Genomic DNA, 18,087 nt, shown 5'->3' on the forward strand with positions numbered 1-18,087 from the left:
CTGCACCAGGCTTTCCCTCCTGCCTGTGCTTAGTGTCCTGCAGCAAATAACTGTTGAACCAGCCAACAAATGGGCTGCAGGTGTCTTCTGCGTTGGCTGTGTATTCATTAACTCAAGTAGCTATTAATTTTTACACCCATGTCCAGGCCCTTTGACCCTTTGCCCTCCTGGCCTGCCATTGAGCAAGAGTGAAGCAGAAACAGTGCAGTAGGAGACGGAAGGCTGTGATCGTGGTACGCAACCAGTGTGTCTTGGTGGCATCCACTGCTACACTTCTGAGCCTGCTTAGGCTGCTGAGCCTGTGATTAGGACCCCCTCTGATTTCTAGACCAAAATCTGTTTAATTGGGGTAGAGGTTCTGTAGATTGGCAGGATGCAGTGTGACAGGTGGATGGGGAGTCTTCTGACCACTAGCCCAGAGCATGTTGGGTAACACTTTGAAGAGTGCCCTAGTGTCACTTTTTAAAGAGTGATTTGAGCCTGAATCTTTCCCTTGAAAACTACCCATTTCTGCTACAGACTGTTTAATATTAAATACTTTTTCTGAGGCTCTTTGATCAGTTGATTCCCCACCCACACATGTGTGTGCACTCTGCCAGTTTGTAATAGATGGTTAAGGTAACTCTGCCAGTGCCCTGAACACCCCTGCTTTATGTACAATGTAGAGAGATGTTGGACATGCAGCTGAGGGATGGCCTCCAGGCCATTGTCTAAACTAGGACACATCCCTACACTCCATTGTTGCCACAGTCAGTTCAGATCCATCAGTGCCTTAAAGCTTCAGCTCGTGTTGTCCTGACACTGTGCACAGACCAGCAGCGAGAACAGCTGAGTGATACTGCTGCTTTAAAATGCAGATGCTCCCCTGCAGCACTGCCTGTACCAATGTTATGGTAGACATGGCTCAACAGGGTAGTGCAGCCAGCAATTCCATCTGTGGCTGCGGGTTCCAGCCAGCATGGAGAGAGTGCTTGTCTGGGAGCTGGACCCCATAGCTCTCATGGGCTCTCTGTTTTCAGGCTGCTGGATGCAGTTTCCTTTTGCTTTCGCTTGCAATCAAGTCATGGCTCTTCTCTACCGTGAAGGTCACTGAAACTGGGATGTTGCTACCTTCTGCCCATCCTTGCTTTAATGGGAAGGGGGGCCTAACTACTGCCTCTGAAAATACAATAGCACCCTCAATTCTTCCAGTTGGTTCCTTCCCAGCCATCTCCCTGACCCTGTTAACTGTTCAGGGCTCTATTGAGAAGGTTTTCCCATAGCTGAACTTCCTCAGTGATGTGTACCCTACTAGCAACTGTAAAGCGTTCTCCTCATCAGGCTAATCCTCCTTTCCCCAGGGCTAATTTTGGAAGAGTGCTTGGCATTTGGTTTTGTTTTGGGGGTCTCTGTGGTGACAGGTTTGGGAAGGGGGACACATACCTCAAGCACCATGTGCTAAACTTTCACTTCATAGAACCTTAGTTTCACCTCTGCCTTGGCTCACGAGGGAGGAAATGGATTTGGTGGGATTTAACTTGGCTCCTAGCAGATCACAAATAAGCAGGAAAGGCTCAAGACTGGAATAGTAAGGGGGCCTTTGCAGGTCAGGAATGGATGTAGGTGCACTGGAAGGAAGAATTCTGTCTGTCCTGGTCTTGCACCAGCTTCTCTCCTTGCTTTTCAGTACAAACACGTACTAAGCACTTTGCTTAGTACGTGGGGAGGGAATTGACTGGGCTGGTGAGATTTGCTCCAATCCTGTAGCATCGGTACCTTTAGAAGGATGGCCACATGCAGCATTGCTGTGGTGCTACTTGTGTTAGGTAAGCTTGTCTGCCAAGTAAGGATTGATTGAGACACTCTGTTGAAGCATCTGACTTGGTTCAGGGTCTCATTGTTTTCAATAGAATAGAGGTTTCAGAGTAGCAGCCGTGTTAGCCTGTATTCGCAGAAAGAAAAGGAGTACTTGTGGCACCTTAGAGACTAACAAATTTATTAGAGCATAAGCTTTCGTGAGCTACAGCTTACTTCATCGGATGCTGAAGTGAGCTGTAGCTCACGAAAGCTTATGCTCTAATAAATTTGTTAGTCTCTAAGGTGCCACAAGTACTCCTTTTCTTTTTAGTACAATAGAGGGTAACCCTTCCCCCCCCCCCCCTTCATCTGACTGAGAATCTGCCACCTACCCCTGGCCTCATCCCTGGCTCTGTCCTTCATATGCTGTCTGGGTGGTGTGGGAGCTCTTGCCGCAGTTAACCCATCATGGGTGCCGCCTCTAATTCTTACTGCAAAACGTCTCCAGACTGGGGCTAGATAATCTGCTCCTTCCTGCTGTCTGAGTTGGCATTCAAAGGGTTAATGTGGGGAACCTAATTGAGGTGGTGTGGTGAGATGAATCTAATCTGTAGCCCTCTGTTTAGATCCTCTGCTGGGATTCCCTTCCCATATTGTCTGTCTCACTTTTTGTTATAAATACTGCGGCATTTGAATTGAGTAATTGCCCTCTGATTTCCTGGACAGTAGCCTCTCTGCTTCTCCTTAGCTGCCAAGCTCCAGGACCTTAGTTGGGTGCTTGGAAGTTGGGAACATTCCCAGTTCCAGGAATCTGAGGCTGAGCTGCTGTGCCCTACAGGCCAAAGCCAGGAGCGATGGATTCTCTTGGAGCAGAAGGAGCCAACACAGCCCTCAGACCCATTCTAGCAGCAACTGTTAAAAGCAGCTGCTGCTAGCAGGGGTCAAAGCCCTGCTTCCCTGACTGTATGAGGGTACTATGAGAACCCAGACTGCCTACATCCTTATGTAGTTAACAGTTCAGCTAATGTGGCTCTTAGAGAAACTGCTGTTTGCACCAGTGAGGGACAAGATCTACACCCCTGCCAGCTGTGTTCAAGCATGGTTCTAATCTTGGTGTGAGTAGGGCCTAAGTGACAATTAAATAACTCCAAGCCAAGCTGCTGATGGAGCAGTTCTGAGATCCCAGTAGAGGTGCAAAGGAGAAGGGGGAGGGCTGTAGCTGCTGTGGGACATAGGGGCTACGTGCCAGGCTCTCCATGTAACTGAGTGAAGGCAACTTCTGGGGTTGGTTTTGGGGCTTGTTCTCTGCTTTAAAGCCCCCTTGGCACTTGCTGCCACAGCATTGGGCGATCTGTTCAAAACATCCTATAACATAGCTACAATCACAGCTGCACTACTTGTACAGCCCCCAGCACAGTGGGGTTCTGGTTCTTGACTGGGGCTTGTAGGTGCTACTGTAACACCTACTGAATACTGTCCTGACTTGAAACACAAGACAAAGCAGGGGTCTGGGAGGGAGAGAAGCTAATGCTTGCAGGCTCGCCTGCCTGCCTGCATTCCAATGGAAAATGACAGGCCACTGAGCCTGGAACATTGGTGGAAATGCAGCTGGAGTAGCCCAGGGCCTTGGTGACTGTGTGACTCTTTCCTGCCTGTGGAGCAGCGAGCCCAGGTACAGAAGATGGGGCTGTGCGCGTTCTCTGCTCTGGTCTCCTCCTCTGAGGAACACGGCTAAAGCAGCCAGATTTTGGGGGGGGGGGAAGGAATGTTCCTCAGCAGCTTCTGTCAGGTCAGGGAGATTTGGGGCCCCTTGCCCAGAGGATGCTGCAGGCTTGTAGCGCCTCATCACTATTGGAGGCGATGCCATGGTGTGCAGCCTGTGGCAGCCTGAAAAAGGTGTTCTCACCTCCACATGTGTGCTTCCAGTTTGTGTGGATGGCTGGAGTCCTACGGCCTTGCAAAGTGTCAGTGAGGAACAGGGATGCTGGGGTGACTGTAGAGAAGTGGGCCACAATGGAGGCTGGTGCTAGGTGGCTATTGCATTAGCCTTTCTTCTGAGGACTTAGGGCCAAGGCAGAGTTTGGACCCAAGTGGAAATGAGCTGGAACCAAATAAACCACGTCAAAGAACGTTCCTGGCCTTAACCTGCCCCACTCAGACAAACTGGTAATGCTAAGAGGCAGGGGTTCTGCAACTCATGATCTAGGTGCATTGGCAGAGCTGCATGGGGAGCCAAGGACTGGAGTAGCAGGGGGGCTGTGGTTGACATTTAGGGCATCAGCAGAGGCATGGGAAGGGATTCTAGGGCTGGCATAGCAGGGGCTACTGGTCAAGTTCACTAACTGGCTGCACACCCCTCGCTTCCTCATGTCACTTCAGAGTCTTCACTCCCACCCCTTTACTGCCATTATGGCAGATCCACTATAGCAACTTTGTGTGTGTGTGCGCGCACACCCCCCCCCCCATCCCTACACAAAACTATCACTCCAGGGGATGCTGCTGTCCATCTACTGTCCCCAGGCATTTCTGAGCTGGCAAGAAAGCTGCACAGTGCTAATGGGAGGGGATTTACAACCTCTAGTTTTTAGCACTGCAGTCTTGGAATAATCCCTGTGGCATCCTTCCCCTTGGCCTTGCCCATGGGCCTGGCCAGCCTCCCTTGAGGGAGGTCTAATAGCCAGCCCTGAGTCCAGCAGAGCTGGTCAGCTGACTTGGGCCTAGCAGTGTTCCTCATCACTGCCCCTTCCAGCCCTCTCTACAGGCCTGCCCAAGCACTGTTGGGTGATGGGGCACTGTTTGTACAGTGCCTAACTCTAGCACGTGGGGTCCTGGTCTGTGCTGGGCTCCCAGGAGCTCACAAACAGTGCATAAGATAGGACAGGAGGTGGCCTCTGCCAGATGTGGGAGGAGTACAAGAACAGTGACAACAATGGCCAGCATCCTGGGCAGGGGTCCCAGCAGCCTAGGTGGCCGGAAAGCTCCTGTCACATGAAGACCTGGGTGGCATATAGTGGCACAAATGGGTCCCTCAGCTGAGGGACCCATTAGAGTGGAGCAGAGGCGAGGAGCTGACGCTGGGCAGCAAGAGGAACAGGAAACTGGCTGCTGGCCAGGCCATCACCTGCACCTGCCAGGAATCTGTCCAGATGAGTGTGTGTGTGTATGGTGGGGGGAGAGGCATCGCCTCCCGTTTGTTAAACCCTCCAGCTGGGTGGAGGAGACTAGGACGAGCTCTCGCCCTCTCCCACAACCAGGGCTGTCTCTGGAATTGCCAGGAGTCTGCAGTGCCACCTGCTGGACTGGAACGTGAATAGCAAGAGTAGTTTTCGAGTGGTCCCAATGCAGCCTTTTGCAGGCAATATGTAGGATTGGCTGGGCCAGAACTGTCTGACATCCCACTAATGCTGTGACCCTTCAGGACCGGCAGCGAGGGATACACAATTGAAACTGCCTGGTGGAATCCTAAGTGGGCAGAATGTAAATAGCCTGGATGTCATAGCCAAATTCTAGCTGTCCCTTGTGAAAGGCTGTGGGATTGATGATCACAAAGATGGCCTCTCCAGCAGCACACAGAACCAGGCTATGGGCCTGGCATGCTAGAGTAGCACCCAGTGCACCTAGACAATTTCACTGAGGCTTGGTCCAGGTGAGGTCCTGCTGGGGCTGTAGCCTCGGGATTGTAAAGGTCCTGGCTCTGGTCTCAGTTGCATCACACCCATTAGTGCGGCAGGTTTTGTGTGGGGGATGCTCTTAATGGGTAGAAACCTGCTCACTGGGGACAGACCTGTGTGACTGGCATGGACAGGCTCCCATCTGGACAAGGAGCCCCCTGGCACTGGTCTAATTCCAAATTTCTTCTTGTAGATCAAGTACCATGAAGAGTTTGAGAAGAGCAGGATGGGCCCAAGTGGTGGCGAGGGTGGCGAGATGGAACGCAGGAACTCCCAGGATGGTGCCAACTACAGGAGACCTATGGAACAGCATCAGCCGCCACCTCCTGTCCAGCCCAGCGGCCCTGGTAAGGAGCTCTGAACGCTCTCTGGTTACGCAGATCATGGCCTGTCTCCTGCGCAACCTCCTGCTTCTGCCTTCATCTTCTGACACTGGTGCCCCAAAGAGGCCAGGCTTCAGTTCTCTGGCTGCAGTGGGACTACTGAAGTCCATGCCCAGTGGTGCAGAACTTCTTCCCAACATGAATGCCCACTCGTGGCTCCTCCTTAAAGGGCCCCCTCCCCAGGACTATGAATGAGGCTCATTCCAAAGAAGGGTAGCATCCCTGAGAAATGCAGGGTTCTGGGGTCTCCATAACCCAATACTCTTTGGCAGTTTGCCATGACTAACAAGGCCTGTTTCTTTCCCAGCCTACCAGCAGCAGCAGCAGCCTCCATCTCAGTCCTATGGCTTCAAGGAGCCTGCAGCACCGGTCTCTACACAGCGTAATGCCCCTTCTGGAGGAGGAGGAGTGAGTATAGCCCAAAAGGCAGCAATAGCGCTTAACCTACCAAGTGCTGACGCTAGTTGGCAGGATCCCAGTAGTGGCTGCTAGTGCCGGTCAGTATTTTTGCTCCAGTCATGCAACCTATCCCGGCGGCTGCAAACCCTCTTGCTTGGGGGTGAGGGTCAGGTCCCCGCTCCCCCATGCTATCCTGCAGCCATTATCAGGGCTCATGCTCCTGGTCTCCTGTTGCTTAGCCTTTTGGCTGCCCTCTGACTAAGGTGCATGGTGGGGGAAGAGCTTGAACTCTGCCTCTTGAGCCCCCCAGCCCAGTGTCTGGCCTGCTATGAGCTGGGCCCAGCACTGCAGTTCACTGACCAGTGGAGCTGTTGCTACAGAGCTCAGGAGTGGATCCTTCAAAACTCAGTGCCCCTCAACTCCCCTTGATTGCAAGCTCTTCCACCTAGAAAGCCCAACTACTCTGTGGGGGGCTCTGTTGGCTGGAAGGAGAGCAGGGGCAGTTGCCATGAACAGGCTGCGGGGGAGCTGGAGCCCCCCCTGCATGTTGCTGACCCTCCTCTCCCTGCCCCCCAGAAGCGGTTCCGCGCAGTCTATGACTACAGCGCTGCTGATGAAGACGAGGTCTCCTTCCAGGATGGGGACACCATCATTAACGTGCAGCAGATCGACGATGGCTGGATGTACGGCACGGTCGAGCGCACTGGGGACACCGGCATGCTCCCTGCCAACTATGTGGAGGCCATCTAAGCCGTGGCCAACAGGGCGTGGAGTGACACCCAAGGCCCCCTGTCACGTCTCTCTCGCCCAGCATCCCTTCTCCGCCGCGTTCTGCCATTACTCCATCAGAGCTGCACCCCTCGCCTATCAGTACTCTGCAGCGGGCTCTGGTTTCTCTTGCCAATTTAGCTTTGTTTTGTAGGTATTATAGCTCTGAGACTAGGTGGGAGACCTGTCCAGGGGCCACTCGGGCTGGCCCCAACATTGCAGCTTTCCTCTTCTAATCTCTTCACCCCATCTTTCTGAAGGGGTGGGAGCCTAGCTACCAGGCGCATGCCCTGTATCTCCAGGGAATATGAGGGAAGCAACTGGAATAGCTGCGATCCTGAGCTAAGAAAGGATCCCAGCTGACCCATCTGATAGGACCAAACCCATCCATCTCTGCTGGGGACCAATCCAAGCAGCTGGAGGGGCAGCAAGGGACCAATGACTAGGATGTGTCCCCCTTAACAGCAAGTTGGGGGGGGTTAGTAGGGATCCCCCTCTCTAGAGCCATAAGTACCTCCCAACTGGAGGGAGGGGTTAGCTAGCACCAGGGAAGCCTGCAGGGATCTCTCATTGGGCCATCCCCAGTCGCCTCTCCCACCTCATCACCTCCGTTAAATGTTTCCATTCAGTCTTTTCCGCGTGCGCAGGCGCGCTCTCTCTCCCCCCCTTCCCCTTCCCCTTCCCATTTTTTCGCTCTTAAAACTTCATATAAAGTCAAAACTTAAACAAAAAATATTAGTTCCAAAGAATCTAAGATCAATCAATTTTCAACTTTTTTTTTTAAATCTTTTTCGCTCTGTTCCTCTAGAGTTTTCCTTGGCTGTTGGGCTGTGTCACTGCTTGCAGAGGTGCTGGGATCCCCAGGGTCTGACTGGGACAGAGGCAGAAGTGGCAGGCAGTGGGGCTTTGGGGCTGTGGTCCTTCGAACAGGGTAGGGCTCTCAGAAGCAGCATCGCACAGGCCTCGCCATGCCCTGTGAGCTACCCTGGATTGGGTCAACTCATCTCAGGATCATCTCGACACTGTGTGGTGATAGCTGCTGCACTGGGAGTGAGGAGTAGCCCATGGGCTGCTTATGCTTGAGGCTGGATGAGCTGCTTGTGTTTGGGGAGAGGCAGAGGGTGAGTCCCTGCCTCCCCCATGGTCATCCAGGATCTCCCATGGGGGGGTGGGCAGGAAAGTGATACCCAGAACCCCTCTAAAACCAAATACCATTCCAATAGAGGGGAAGAGCTCGTACACCTTCCAATCAGCTTCTACATTTCACAGCAGCAAATTCCTTGTGATCCTTACATAGAAGGGTTATTTCTCACCTTGCTTAGCAGCTTTCAACCCAGGGTCACTGCTTACTCTCCCATCCCCACTGCTGGATCAACACTCTGTCTGCATGGCTCTGGAGAGCAGTTCCTAGTCTCTAGTGCAGCACCCACTGCCCCCATGGCTGTTTGGAGCCACTGACTGCTCAGTCTTTCAGCTTTCATCCTATGCCCATGAACGAACTGAGCTGACCATGGGAGAAATTCTGCCACGAGTGGCTGGCGGAGATGTCATGGAAGAGGCGTGAGGTGTCTTGGGGTTTTTGAGGGGGCAAAGACCAGGGACTGGCTCTTCCAAGTTCTGGTTAGTTTCTGCTTTGCACTGGCATGTACCTCGCTCAGCAGGAGCCACTACTGGGACTGTGGTTCTGGAGAGCAGAGAGGTAGAACAAACCTCCCCACACAACAGTCAGCCAACCCTCAGCTGGATGGAGGAGAGGGAGCCAGCCAGCCAGTTTCATCTGTGCCTTTCCCAGGGGCAGCAGGGCCAGTTCCAGTTCCATTCCAGTTTGAGCTGAGATGTTTACAGCCTTCTCTCTGTGGAGGGGGGAGAGTCAGTGGCAAAGGGACCAGGAAGGGCAATGAGCAGATACATTCCGCCTCCACCTTCTCTGCATTCTCACTGGGTCCAGGCTGGTGGTAGACATTCCCAGCTGCTGCTGGCTTGGATTACATCAGGGACCAAAACTTCAAAGCACATCCCCAACCCAATGTTTTGGGCTCAGGGGCCACTATAACTGGAAATCTATATGCAAGGAAGATGGTACTGTGTTGTCCTTGGTTAAGGAAGTTGGGCATTGAGAATAGCTAGCTATGAATCCTCCCAAGTTTCCCCAATGGATGAACTCTGTTGCCCTCTCTACCTTGGCATGCTAAGACCCACTCCCTGGTGCCTTTCTCCCTCTCAACTGGAATTCCATGTAGCATGACTGCCCTCGTTATCCCAGGGGAGTCTGACCTGATGGTGCATTACAGGGGAGGCTCTTTAAGGTGCATCCAGTGAGGTGGTCTGTAAGTTCTAAGCAGACAGGCCTGGCTAAATGTTCTGTAATTTTTTTATTGAGTTTTGATATCTGGCTTTAAGAGTCAATGTGGGGACTAAGCTGAGAAGCGTATCAGTTTGAGTCTTCCTGATGGGTGCCCCTTTCTCACTGAGCGCACCGGAGACCTCTGCTTGTTCCCAGTGCACTGTTCCAGGTTTATCCCTCTGTACACTTACACTTCTGCTCCGTACACTCTTACCTTGGTGCTGCCCTTTCAGGGGAAGGGAGAAACAGGCTATTAGGTTCTTAAAATGGGGAAGCCACCCCTGAAATATGGAAGACAACTCCACACATGGCCTCCTCTTTCTCATGACCTCGTTTCACTTCCAGAAGCACAATGAAGAGGCAGAATGGTGCTTAAGGGACACTGAATTGAAGGTGAAATGTTTGCATGAGGGCCTAAGGGGTGGGTGGCAGAAGCGAGCCCTGAAACGTCACTTCGTAGTCTCTCTGGTAGTTGCTATAGTGCTGAAGCTTGTGTGGGCAAGAGGGTCTCTGGTCTCCTGTCCCCAGATCAATGTACTGTACTAAAAGGGTTGATGAGCTGTTTCATCCCACTGGATGAGCCAGCTAGCAGCAGGCTGGTGGATAATGGTGAACCTTCTGTTTTTAACCAGCTTTCCTACTCATCTGTGGGAGACTTGGGAGTGGCGTGGGTGAAAGGGGATGCAATCAGCCTTGGGCAGAGCATAAAAGTGACAGCAATGGGCTGTAGGGAATCAAAATCCTTGTGGTGCTGAAACATGTGAGCACAAGAACTGGAGGAATGGAGAGGTGCACATTCCTGATCCCTGATACTCTGTTCTTAGAGCCCGTTGTCTGGGGAGGGGGGGGGAAGTAAAAATGTGAATAAACCTTTTTTTTTTTTTTTAATGGACCAAATAAAAACACAGGAAACTAAGTTTGGGCTTAACTTTTTTTAATGCTACCTTGAAACCCTCTTGTACCTCCCGTTTCTCCTACCTTCCCCCCTCCCCTTTTTTTCTTCTGCCATGGAAAACAGACATCTTACTGCTTGATTTCTGCCTTCTCTCTGACTTGTGCACTTTTTTGCCTTTTTTTCATAGCTGAAAAAGTACCTAAACCTGTATTTAAATAAGTAAAATCTTTTTTTTTAAAAAAAAAATGAAAGCTAAATTGCATCATTGTAACCATTTCATTAATGTGTTTTTGTTTTTAAACAAACAAGTCTTACATCTTAGCTTTCCAAGTTACATTTCATTGCCAGGTTTAGATCTTTTTTTTTTTTTTATTATTATTGGTGGATTATTTGTCTGTATATTTCTTCTGGTGTGCCTGAACGCCCCCCAGAAAATGAAATTTATTTGGCCTTTTTAACTGAACCATTCAATGGAACAAACCAACAAATTCTCTTCCTGGTTTATTCAAATTTAAAATAAAAGTATAATTTTTACCTACTGACTGCTTTGGTCTTAATTATGTTTTTTAATTTTCCTCTGGCTTTAAACAGGTTACCAGCTGTGCTGGAAGAGGGAAGGCAAGTAACAAAGAGGAAATCTAATTTGAATCAGTGTTTTTGGATTAAAAACAAAACTTTTCAGTGACGAATGTGAAGTCTATGGGACCTAAATCAACATCCACACTCCTAGCTACCCGCAGGGCTCAGCTCTACCTCTGCCCCTGCTATGGAGGAGAATGGTTGTGTTTAGACCACTTACCTGGGCTTTCAGAGACCTGGGTTTCATTCCCAGCTCCATTATGGACTCCCTGTGTGACTGACTGTAGCCATGTCGCTTAGGCCCTGATCCTTTTACAGGTATTTAGGTTCCATTGAAATTGGTTACAAACCTAAACATCTCTTGAGGATCTGGGCCTTACTCCAAACCTTTAGCTGCCTAGCCCAAATTTTCAGAGCTCCACCACACTAGCTGTGTGGTAGCTCCCACTGCACCCTGGTCTCCCTTATATCTGTTTGGTTAACCTCTGTGCCTTCAACCCCTCTGCAGAATGGGGAAAATACCTCCCTTCCCCACAGAGGGGAGGATAAATCTCTGAACGAGGTTCTCGGATCCCATTGTCGTGAAAGCTATAGAAGTCGGTGTTTAGCAAGGTAAAACATTTGGCAAAACATCCTGGCTTTCTATGCCCTCTCTGTGCCAATGATCAATTGCTGTAAACATAGAGTTAATTGGTCAAATTGGAGACTTTTTCCTAAAGAGGGGGAACTCCTTTTTCCAGTGTACCTGGTCATACTTGAACTTTGAATGCCTCCTAAGAGCCCATGATTCCTCCAGCTGATGACTAAATCCTAGTGGCAGAAAGCAGGGGCTAGTGCTTCACTTTGGCTGTTGGAGCCATGCAAGGTGGAATTTTCAAGGATACCTGAAAGATTTAGGAGTGGAAAGTCCCCTGAAAGAAGAGAGGGAGGAATATTACATGGACCTACTTGGGGGGGGAAAAAGTCACCATTACTTTTAACTCCCTCCCATGAAAATAGGTGTTCTGGTGAAAATAAAGCAAGTAGCAATGGATCTGCAGGGAGCAGCTGCGTCAGACTCCGAAGAAGGAAAAGTTTTTGCAGGTCCCCTTTAAACTGGTTCCATGTCCCTGCATCAAAAGGGCTTGGCTTGTCATGCCAGGGGAAAGGCGCCAACCTGGCAGTCGAGCCAATGACTTCCAGTTCTACAGCTGACTTACTGGGACCCACCAGCACTTTCTCCACTCCAAGCGGAAACCTGCAGCAGCGAGTCTCAGAGCCCAGGTCTAGGGACTTGGTATTGTGCTACTGTGCTAAAAATAGCTGTGTAAAGGTTTAGGCTCAGAATAGCTTCACAGCTGTTTTTAGCACTCTTGCGCGAGCCCCAGTCTATAGATCCAGGCTCTGAAATGCACTGCTGCAGGTTTCTGCTTGCTGTGTAGACATACTTTGTGTGAGTCACTGAGAGGGAGTATACTGTAGCCAGTAGCCTCTGAAAATGTGGGTTCCATTCCTCCTTCTGTCACACACTCTCTGTGCGACCTTGGGCAATCACTAAAATCTCTCTGCCTCACTTTCCCTCCTGGAGATAAGATGCCCTGTCTCCCAGCCTCTGCCTGTCTTGAGTATAAGCTTTTTGGGACATAAGACTGGCCAGACTGGAGCAGACCACTGGTCCATCTAGCCCAATATCCTGTCTTCTGACAGTGGTCAATGCTAGAGGCTTCAGAGGCAGTGAACAGAACAGGGTGATTTATTGAGTGATCTAGCCCCTGTTGTCCAGTTCCAGCTTCTAGTAGTCAAAGGTTTAGGGACACCCAGAGCATAGGGCTGCATCCCCGACTATCTTGGCTGATGGACATATCCTCCATGAACATAGCTAATTCTGTATCTCATGATGTGTCCAGGCAGCATTTAGCACAATGGGCCTTGTTCTCAGTTGGTGCCTCTAGGTGCTACTTTAATAATTATATACATCACCCTTCCACAGGGCTCAGTGCACATGTAGGAGCTAAGAACCCATTTACCATTTCCTAGGCAGAAAGCAAGGCCACAATCCCCAGTTAAATAGCCCGTTGCCCTTGCCGCTAACAAAATAATGAAGAGAAAAGGAGGACTTGTGGCACCTTAGAGCCTAACCAATTTATTTGAGCATAAGCTTTCGTGAGCTACAGCTCACTTTGTTGGATGCTGTAGCTCACAGAAGCTTATGCTCAAATAAATTGGTTAGGCTCTAAGGTGCCATACGTGCTCCTTTTCTTTTTGTGGATACAGACTAACACATCTGCAACCCTGAAACGTGTCATAATGAAGAGAGGAGCCCTGTGTGGATCATTCTATCAATAACTGGCTCTGGGAAGGCACCCAGGGGCTGTCCTGCTGGGCTGAGACTTGCCTCATCATCACTGTCTCTTTACAGCCAGCCATGCAAACACACAGCAAACCCCATGTTCCATGGTGATGCCTTAATAGGGCAGCTCAGGCCTGCATTGGGATGCCCAGAAAGGCACCAAACTATCCAGACATGCTGCAGTGATGAGTGGGGTTTATAAGTGGGCCTCAGCCCCACAACATGACCAACAGTACTAAAAGTCTGAGCCATAACAAAATCAGCCCCCCATGGGCTGTCCCATTGCCTCGCTCCTGCCTGTGACTCTGCCCAGCCAGGGCCCATAGCTGCAAATATTAGCAGCAACGCATCCAGTTAGCTCAGCCTCCTCAGAACCAGCTGCAGCCTGGCGCTTGGTCTTTTCGAAACAGCGGGTGGCAAAGCAACTCTTCCTGGAGGTAAATTACTGTCTCTAGCTCTGCTGCAGGCTGAGCTCCTTTGTGTACAGTCGGAGCCTTAGGAGCCCCAGGGGGGCTGCGTTTGGACCCTCCTCCCCAGTTTGAACCTTTGCTCTCCACCCCCACCCCTCCTTTTTATTCTTTTAAACTCTGCTGTGAAAAGCTATAGCTCAATCTGATCAGGCATCTTCACTCTTGTCCTGGGCATGGCTCCTGTCCTCCGGCTGGGAGAGGAGGGAAATACTGTGGGGGTTTCAGAGTCGCAGCCGTGTTAGTCTGTATTTGCAAAAAGAAAAGGAGGACTTGTGGCACCTTAGAGACTCACAAATTTATTTGAGCATAAGCTTTCGTGAGCTACAGCTCGCTTCATCGGATGTATTCAGTGGAAAATACAGTGGGGGTTGGGGAACGAGATCTGGGCTGGTCCTTGTCTCTGCAATTACAGCCACCGTGCCTCCCTCCCTCACTGCAGCAGCATCTGTGGCTCAGGCTCTCCCTCCCCTGCTGCCCAAACAGGCAGCCTGTGCCCCTGCCTCCGTCACATCCACCATGCTGGATATTTTCATCTTAATGTTTTTTGCCATCATCGGCCTGGTGATCCTCTCCTACATCATCTACCTGCTCTAGGAGCCCCAACAGCAGTGCAGGGGAAGGATGAAGCGCTGCAGCCAGCCATCCTGCCAGTCAAAGTATCGTCCAGGTGAGGATTTGCTGCTGACGGTCACAAACCATTTTAATTGCTGGGGAATAAGGTGATGGTTTGTTTCGTTTGCAATGCTCTTGTTTTCAGCCCGCGCTCTCAGAGGCTTTCTGATCCAGACATGCTGCTGGCATCACAAAAGCCATTTCCTGCATAGTAGCCATGTGGGGGGAGGAAGACACATTTTTGTCTAATCAGGCTGCTTAGAATAGTTAAATATATATAATCTATTATTTTTCCCTCCAGTTCTATCTATCAGTTACTCCCAATCAAATTAAGGGCTTTACGCTGCCATTAATAGCCATGCTGTGTGCGCTAGTGATTTCTGGTCCCACTGAGAAAGAAGTAAAATATAATGTTAGTTATAGATAAAATAGGCAAGTCTGGTTGCATGCTTTGAATGGAGACAGATGGGCGTCTTGCAATATCTGGTGCTCTTGCTCATCATTTTAGCAACAGCTCCCACGTTCCCACTTCATTGCCCAGTTGATAAAAAAAATCTGATGCCTTTTGTCACTTGTGTTTCTATATGTGCAGTTTTCCCATCTTTAAGCATGTTTGGGGTTTCTGCAGCTCTCAGGCCTGGGTCAGAGAAGTATCACCTTTTCCTCAGCAGCAGCAGCCATGCCAGAGCCATCAGGAGAAAGAGTTAACCCTTTGCAAGCAACCCACTTCCTGAGCAGCTGGAGAGAGGAAAACCCCAGGAAGAGCATCCATTGGACAATGCAGATGTCAAGACTTATAAATGCCCTTGACAGGATGTCTGAGCTGTAATGCATTTGAAGAGCAAATACAAAGCAACCTGGCCTCAAGAATGGACAGAGAGAGAGAGAGAGAGTGATAATGAAACCTCACTATGGAGAAGTGTGTTGTTTTGTTTGCCATGCTGGTATTAAGGAAATGTAACTTCATTGTTCCATGGCCACATAGATATTCCCCCTTCTTGAGAAAAGTACCTGCTGGTTTTTAGTTTTAGAAAGTGTATATATATTTTAATTTAAAAAATTAGAAAAAATTAAAAAAGCAACACAAAATGAGAGCAAAATCTGAATATCACAATAGTATTTTATGCAGACATGTCACCTTTCATTTTAACTGATCACCCACTGCTTATCACTGGGCATTGCTAAAATGCAGCCATTTCTGGGGTGGAGGGTGGCAATTAGCTAGAATACTTCAGGAATGGCAGCAGGAATTTTGGACTATAAAGGAAAATCCCTATGCATAAGAAAGATACAAGGGACCTTTTGGCCCAATTCATCAAGACAGATGGTGATAAGCCTGTGTTTGAAAAATGCTTTTAAACACATTTCTGCCACTAATCTGAGTGCCCAGCTTGTATGGAGGGGGGCAACAACCGGAACACAGATTAGTCTCAGAAACTGCTAGATAGCTAGCAACTCGTACTCCAAGCCTGTTCGGGGAGAGGTGAATGATACCACGTGCCCATCTGTTTTGATGGAGGTGGGGGCCCCATAGCTCCAAATAAAGCCACTGGGAGGTGTGGGTGCTAAACCCCCTCGCCCAAGGTGAGTTGTGTATCCAAACCACCTACTGCACCCAGCCAGGAGTTAGATCAATGGGAGGTCAGAGCTTAATTTATCATTGCTTGGAGAGGTTTGAGTGAGAGGCTCTGGGGCCTTTTGAAAAATTTCCCTGTAGGCCAATGTGATCCTGAATCAAGCCACTGCCTCTGTGTATTATCCCCCTTACACAGCCTTCCAGTGTGCAGGACCAGGAAGGGTCTGGAGTGGGGAATGGGTGGGAAAGAAAAAAGAGGCCAAAACACCAGGGCCAAGATTTTAAAAAGTGGGCACTTTTGGTGCTCATCTTGGACAGTCCATATTCGTGGCCACTTCCACAAATCTTAGCCCACTCCCAGTGCTTGAATTATAAGAAAAAAATGCCCGTAGGCCCTAATCTTTTGTTGACTCAGTAGCAGTGAGCAGTGCAGGCATAAAGCACTGGCCTGACCGCTGAAGTCATGTTTAATTCTTCCTCACCCTCCAGACACTTTTTATTTTGGACAAATGCAAACAGTTTTCTGGAGTTAAAAATGGAATGAACAACAACATGAAAGGCTCAGTCATCCACTGCTGTGTAATAAGCATCACATGTAATGTTTATTTCAGATTGTATTGTATAATGAAAACAACTCTCCTAGAAGGTAAAATTTTTGTATGGGTGATCTCCCTCTGCAGTTAATTCTTGCTGGGAAGCAATACACCCCTGGAAATAGAAGTTTTGTAATGGAAAAAATCTTGATGCATCCTTAACTCACATGAATCATAGAATATCAGGATTGGAAGGGACCTCAGGAGGTCATCTAGTCCACCCCCTGCTCAAAGCAGGACCAATCCCCAACTAAATCATCCCCGCCAGGACTTTGTCAAGCCTGACCTTAAAAACTTCTAAGGAAGGAGATTCCACCACCTCCTTAGATAATGCATTCCAGTGTCTCACCATCCTCCTAGTGAAAAAGTTTTTCCTAATATCCAACCTAGACCTCCCCCACTACAACTTGAGACCATTACCCCCTCATTCTGTCATCTGCTACTATTGAGAACAGTCTAGATCCATCGTCTTTGGAACCCCCTTTCAGGTAGTTGAAAGCAGCTATCAAATCCCCCCTCATTCTTCTCTTCCGCAGACTAAACAATCCCAGTTGCCTCAGCTTCTCCTCATAAGTCATGTGTTCCAGTCCCCTAATCATTTTTGTTGCCTTCCACGATGTTTTCCAATTTTTCCACATCCTTCTTGAAGTGTGGGGCCCAAAACTGGACACAGTACTCCAGATGAGGCATCATTATCATTAGGAGGAAATTTACTCTGAATTGTAGTGTTTGTGACTTATATAAGCACTTTTGGGGTACAAGTGGCAAGAATTATTTGAAATCTGTTGATAAGACTTTCTACAAAAAAAATGTTTACATAAAGATGGGAATTATGGTTATCATTGCCAGCTGAGTACTTGACATAGTACAATTTCCTGTCAGTACAAAATTTCCTGAGGGAGAAGTACAGTGCATATATCTTTGCCTGTGGATCCAAATTGATGTTCTCCAGTGCATCTGCTTCAGCCCAAATTGTGTTACACAGCATGCCCTGCCAGGGCCCAATTTTGGGTCACAGTCAGGGCTTTAAAAAGGGTGAGACCCCCAAAATGAGGAACCTAACCTTCTCTCCTCCCCCACAAAACAGTTAAAATGGAAACTCTAAATGTTATGGGAAGCAACTCTTGAATATAAATAAAATGTTCAATAACCTCAGTTTCATGAGTCTGTATATCTGATGTCAACTATGTATAACAATCGCTTCAGCCATATCCCAAATGCAACCAATTTGGCAGTGGAATGTGGCAGCTGTTTAACAAGCACTGCCAACACTACACAGCAGCTGAAGATGGGAAATGACAAATCCCTTATCCAATTGAAACTGCAGGGGGAATTTTATGTAGGAGAAACGTAATTGCCCAAGATGAAATTTAGCCAGGATATCAGGACTAATATCCCTACTCTTTCAAGAACTACTATGTGATCTCTAGTGATCAGAAGTGTTGTCTTTTCCTATACAAACAGATTCAGGGTGAAATCTTGATTGCATTGTAGTTAATGGGAATTTTGCCATTGACTTCAATGAGGCCAAGATTTCACAGAGCATTTCTAGGAGCTCAGTGCCCCTTTAACATCATAGGGACACCAGTTCAGTACTGACTCAGAAGAAAAAATACCAACTCCTGAATTGTCATCATCATCACCAATTCCTTTAGCAGAGTGGGTTTTCCTCAGTCTCCCATTTGATTATTG

The 18,087-nt window shown here is 49.0% G+C and overlaps 1 protein-coding gene and 1 long non-coding RNA gene across 2 annotated transcripts in view; both read left to right on the top strand.

The window, feature by feature from the left end:
* The window catches only part of LASP1 (LIM and SH3 protein 1), a 54,465-nt gene extending 43,999 nt beyond the window's left edge, over positions 1–10,466 (top strand). The window contains exons 5-7 of the mRNA XM_038385530.2: positions 5,641–5,794; positions 6,138–6,238; positions 6,806–10,466. Of these exons, the coding sequence (XP_038241458.1) occupies positions 5,641–5,794; positions 6,138–6,238; positions 6,806–6,979 (429 nt within the window). The 3' untranslated portion in view covers positions 6,980–10,466. The remainder of the gene's footprint in view (positions 1–5,640; positions 5,795–6,137; positions 6,239–6,805) is intronic.
* A 2,607-nt stretch (positions 10,467–13,073) lies between these two features.
* Positions 13,074–17,550, top strand: LOC122457656. Its single transcript, XR_006277309.1, has 2 exons — positions 13,074–14,281; positions 14,855–17,550. It is a non-coding gene; the product is annotated as an uncharacterized LOC122457656 (long non-coding RNA).
* The last annotated feature ends 537 nt before the right edge of the window (positions 17,551–18,087 follow it).

The sequence above is a fragment of the Dermochelys coriacea genome, chromosome 27 (genome assembly GCF_009764565.3).
Source record: "Dermochelys coriacea isolate rDerCor1 chromosome 27, rDerCor1.pri.v4, whole genome shotgun sequence".
In the NCBI taxonomy this organism is placed as follows: Eukaryota; Metazoa; Chordata; order Testudines; family Dermochelyidae; genus Dermochelys; species Dermochelys coriacea.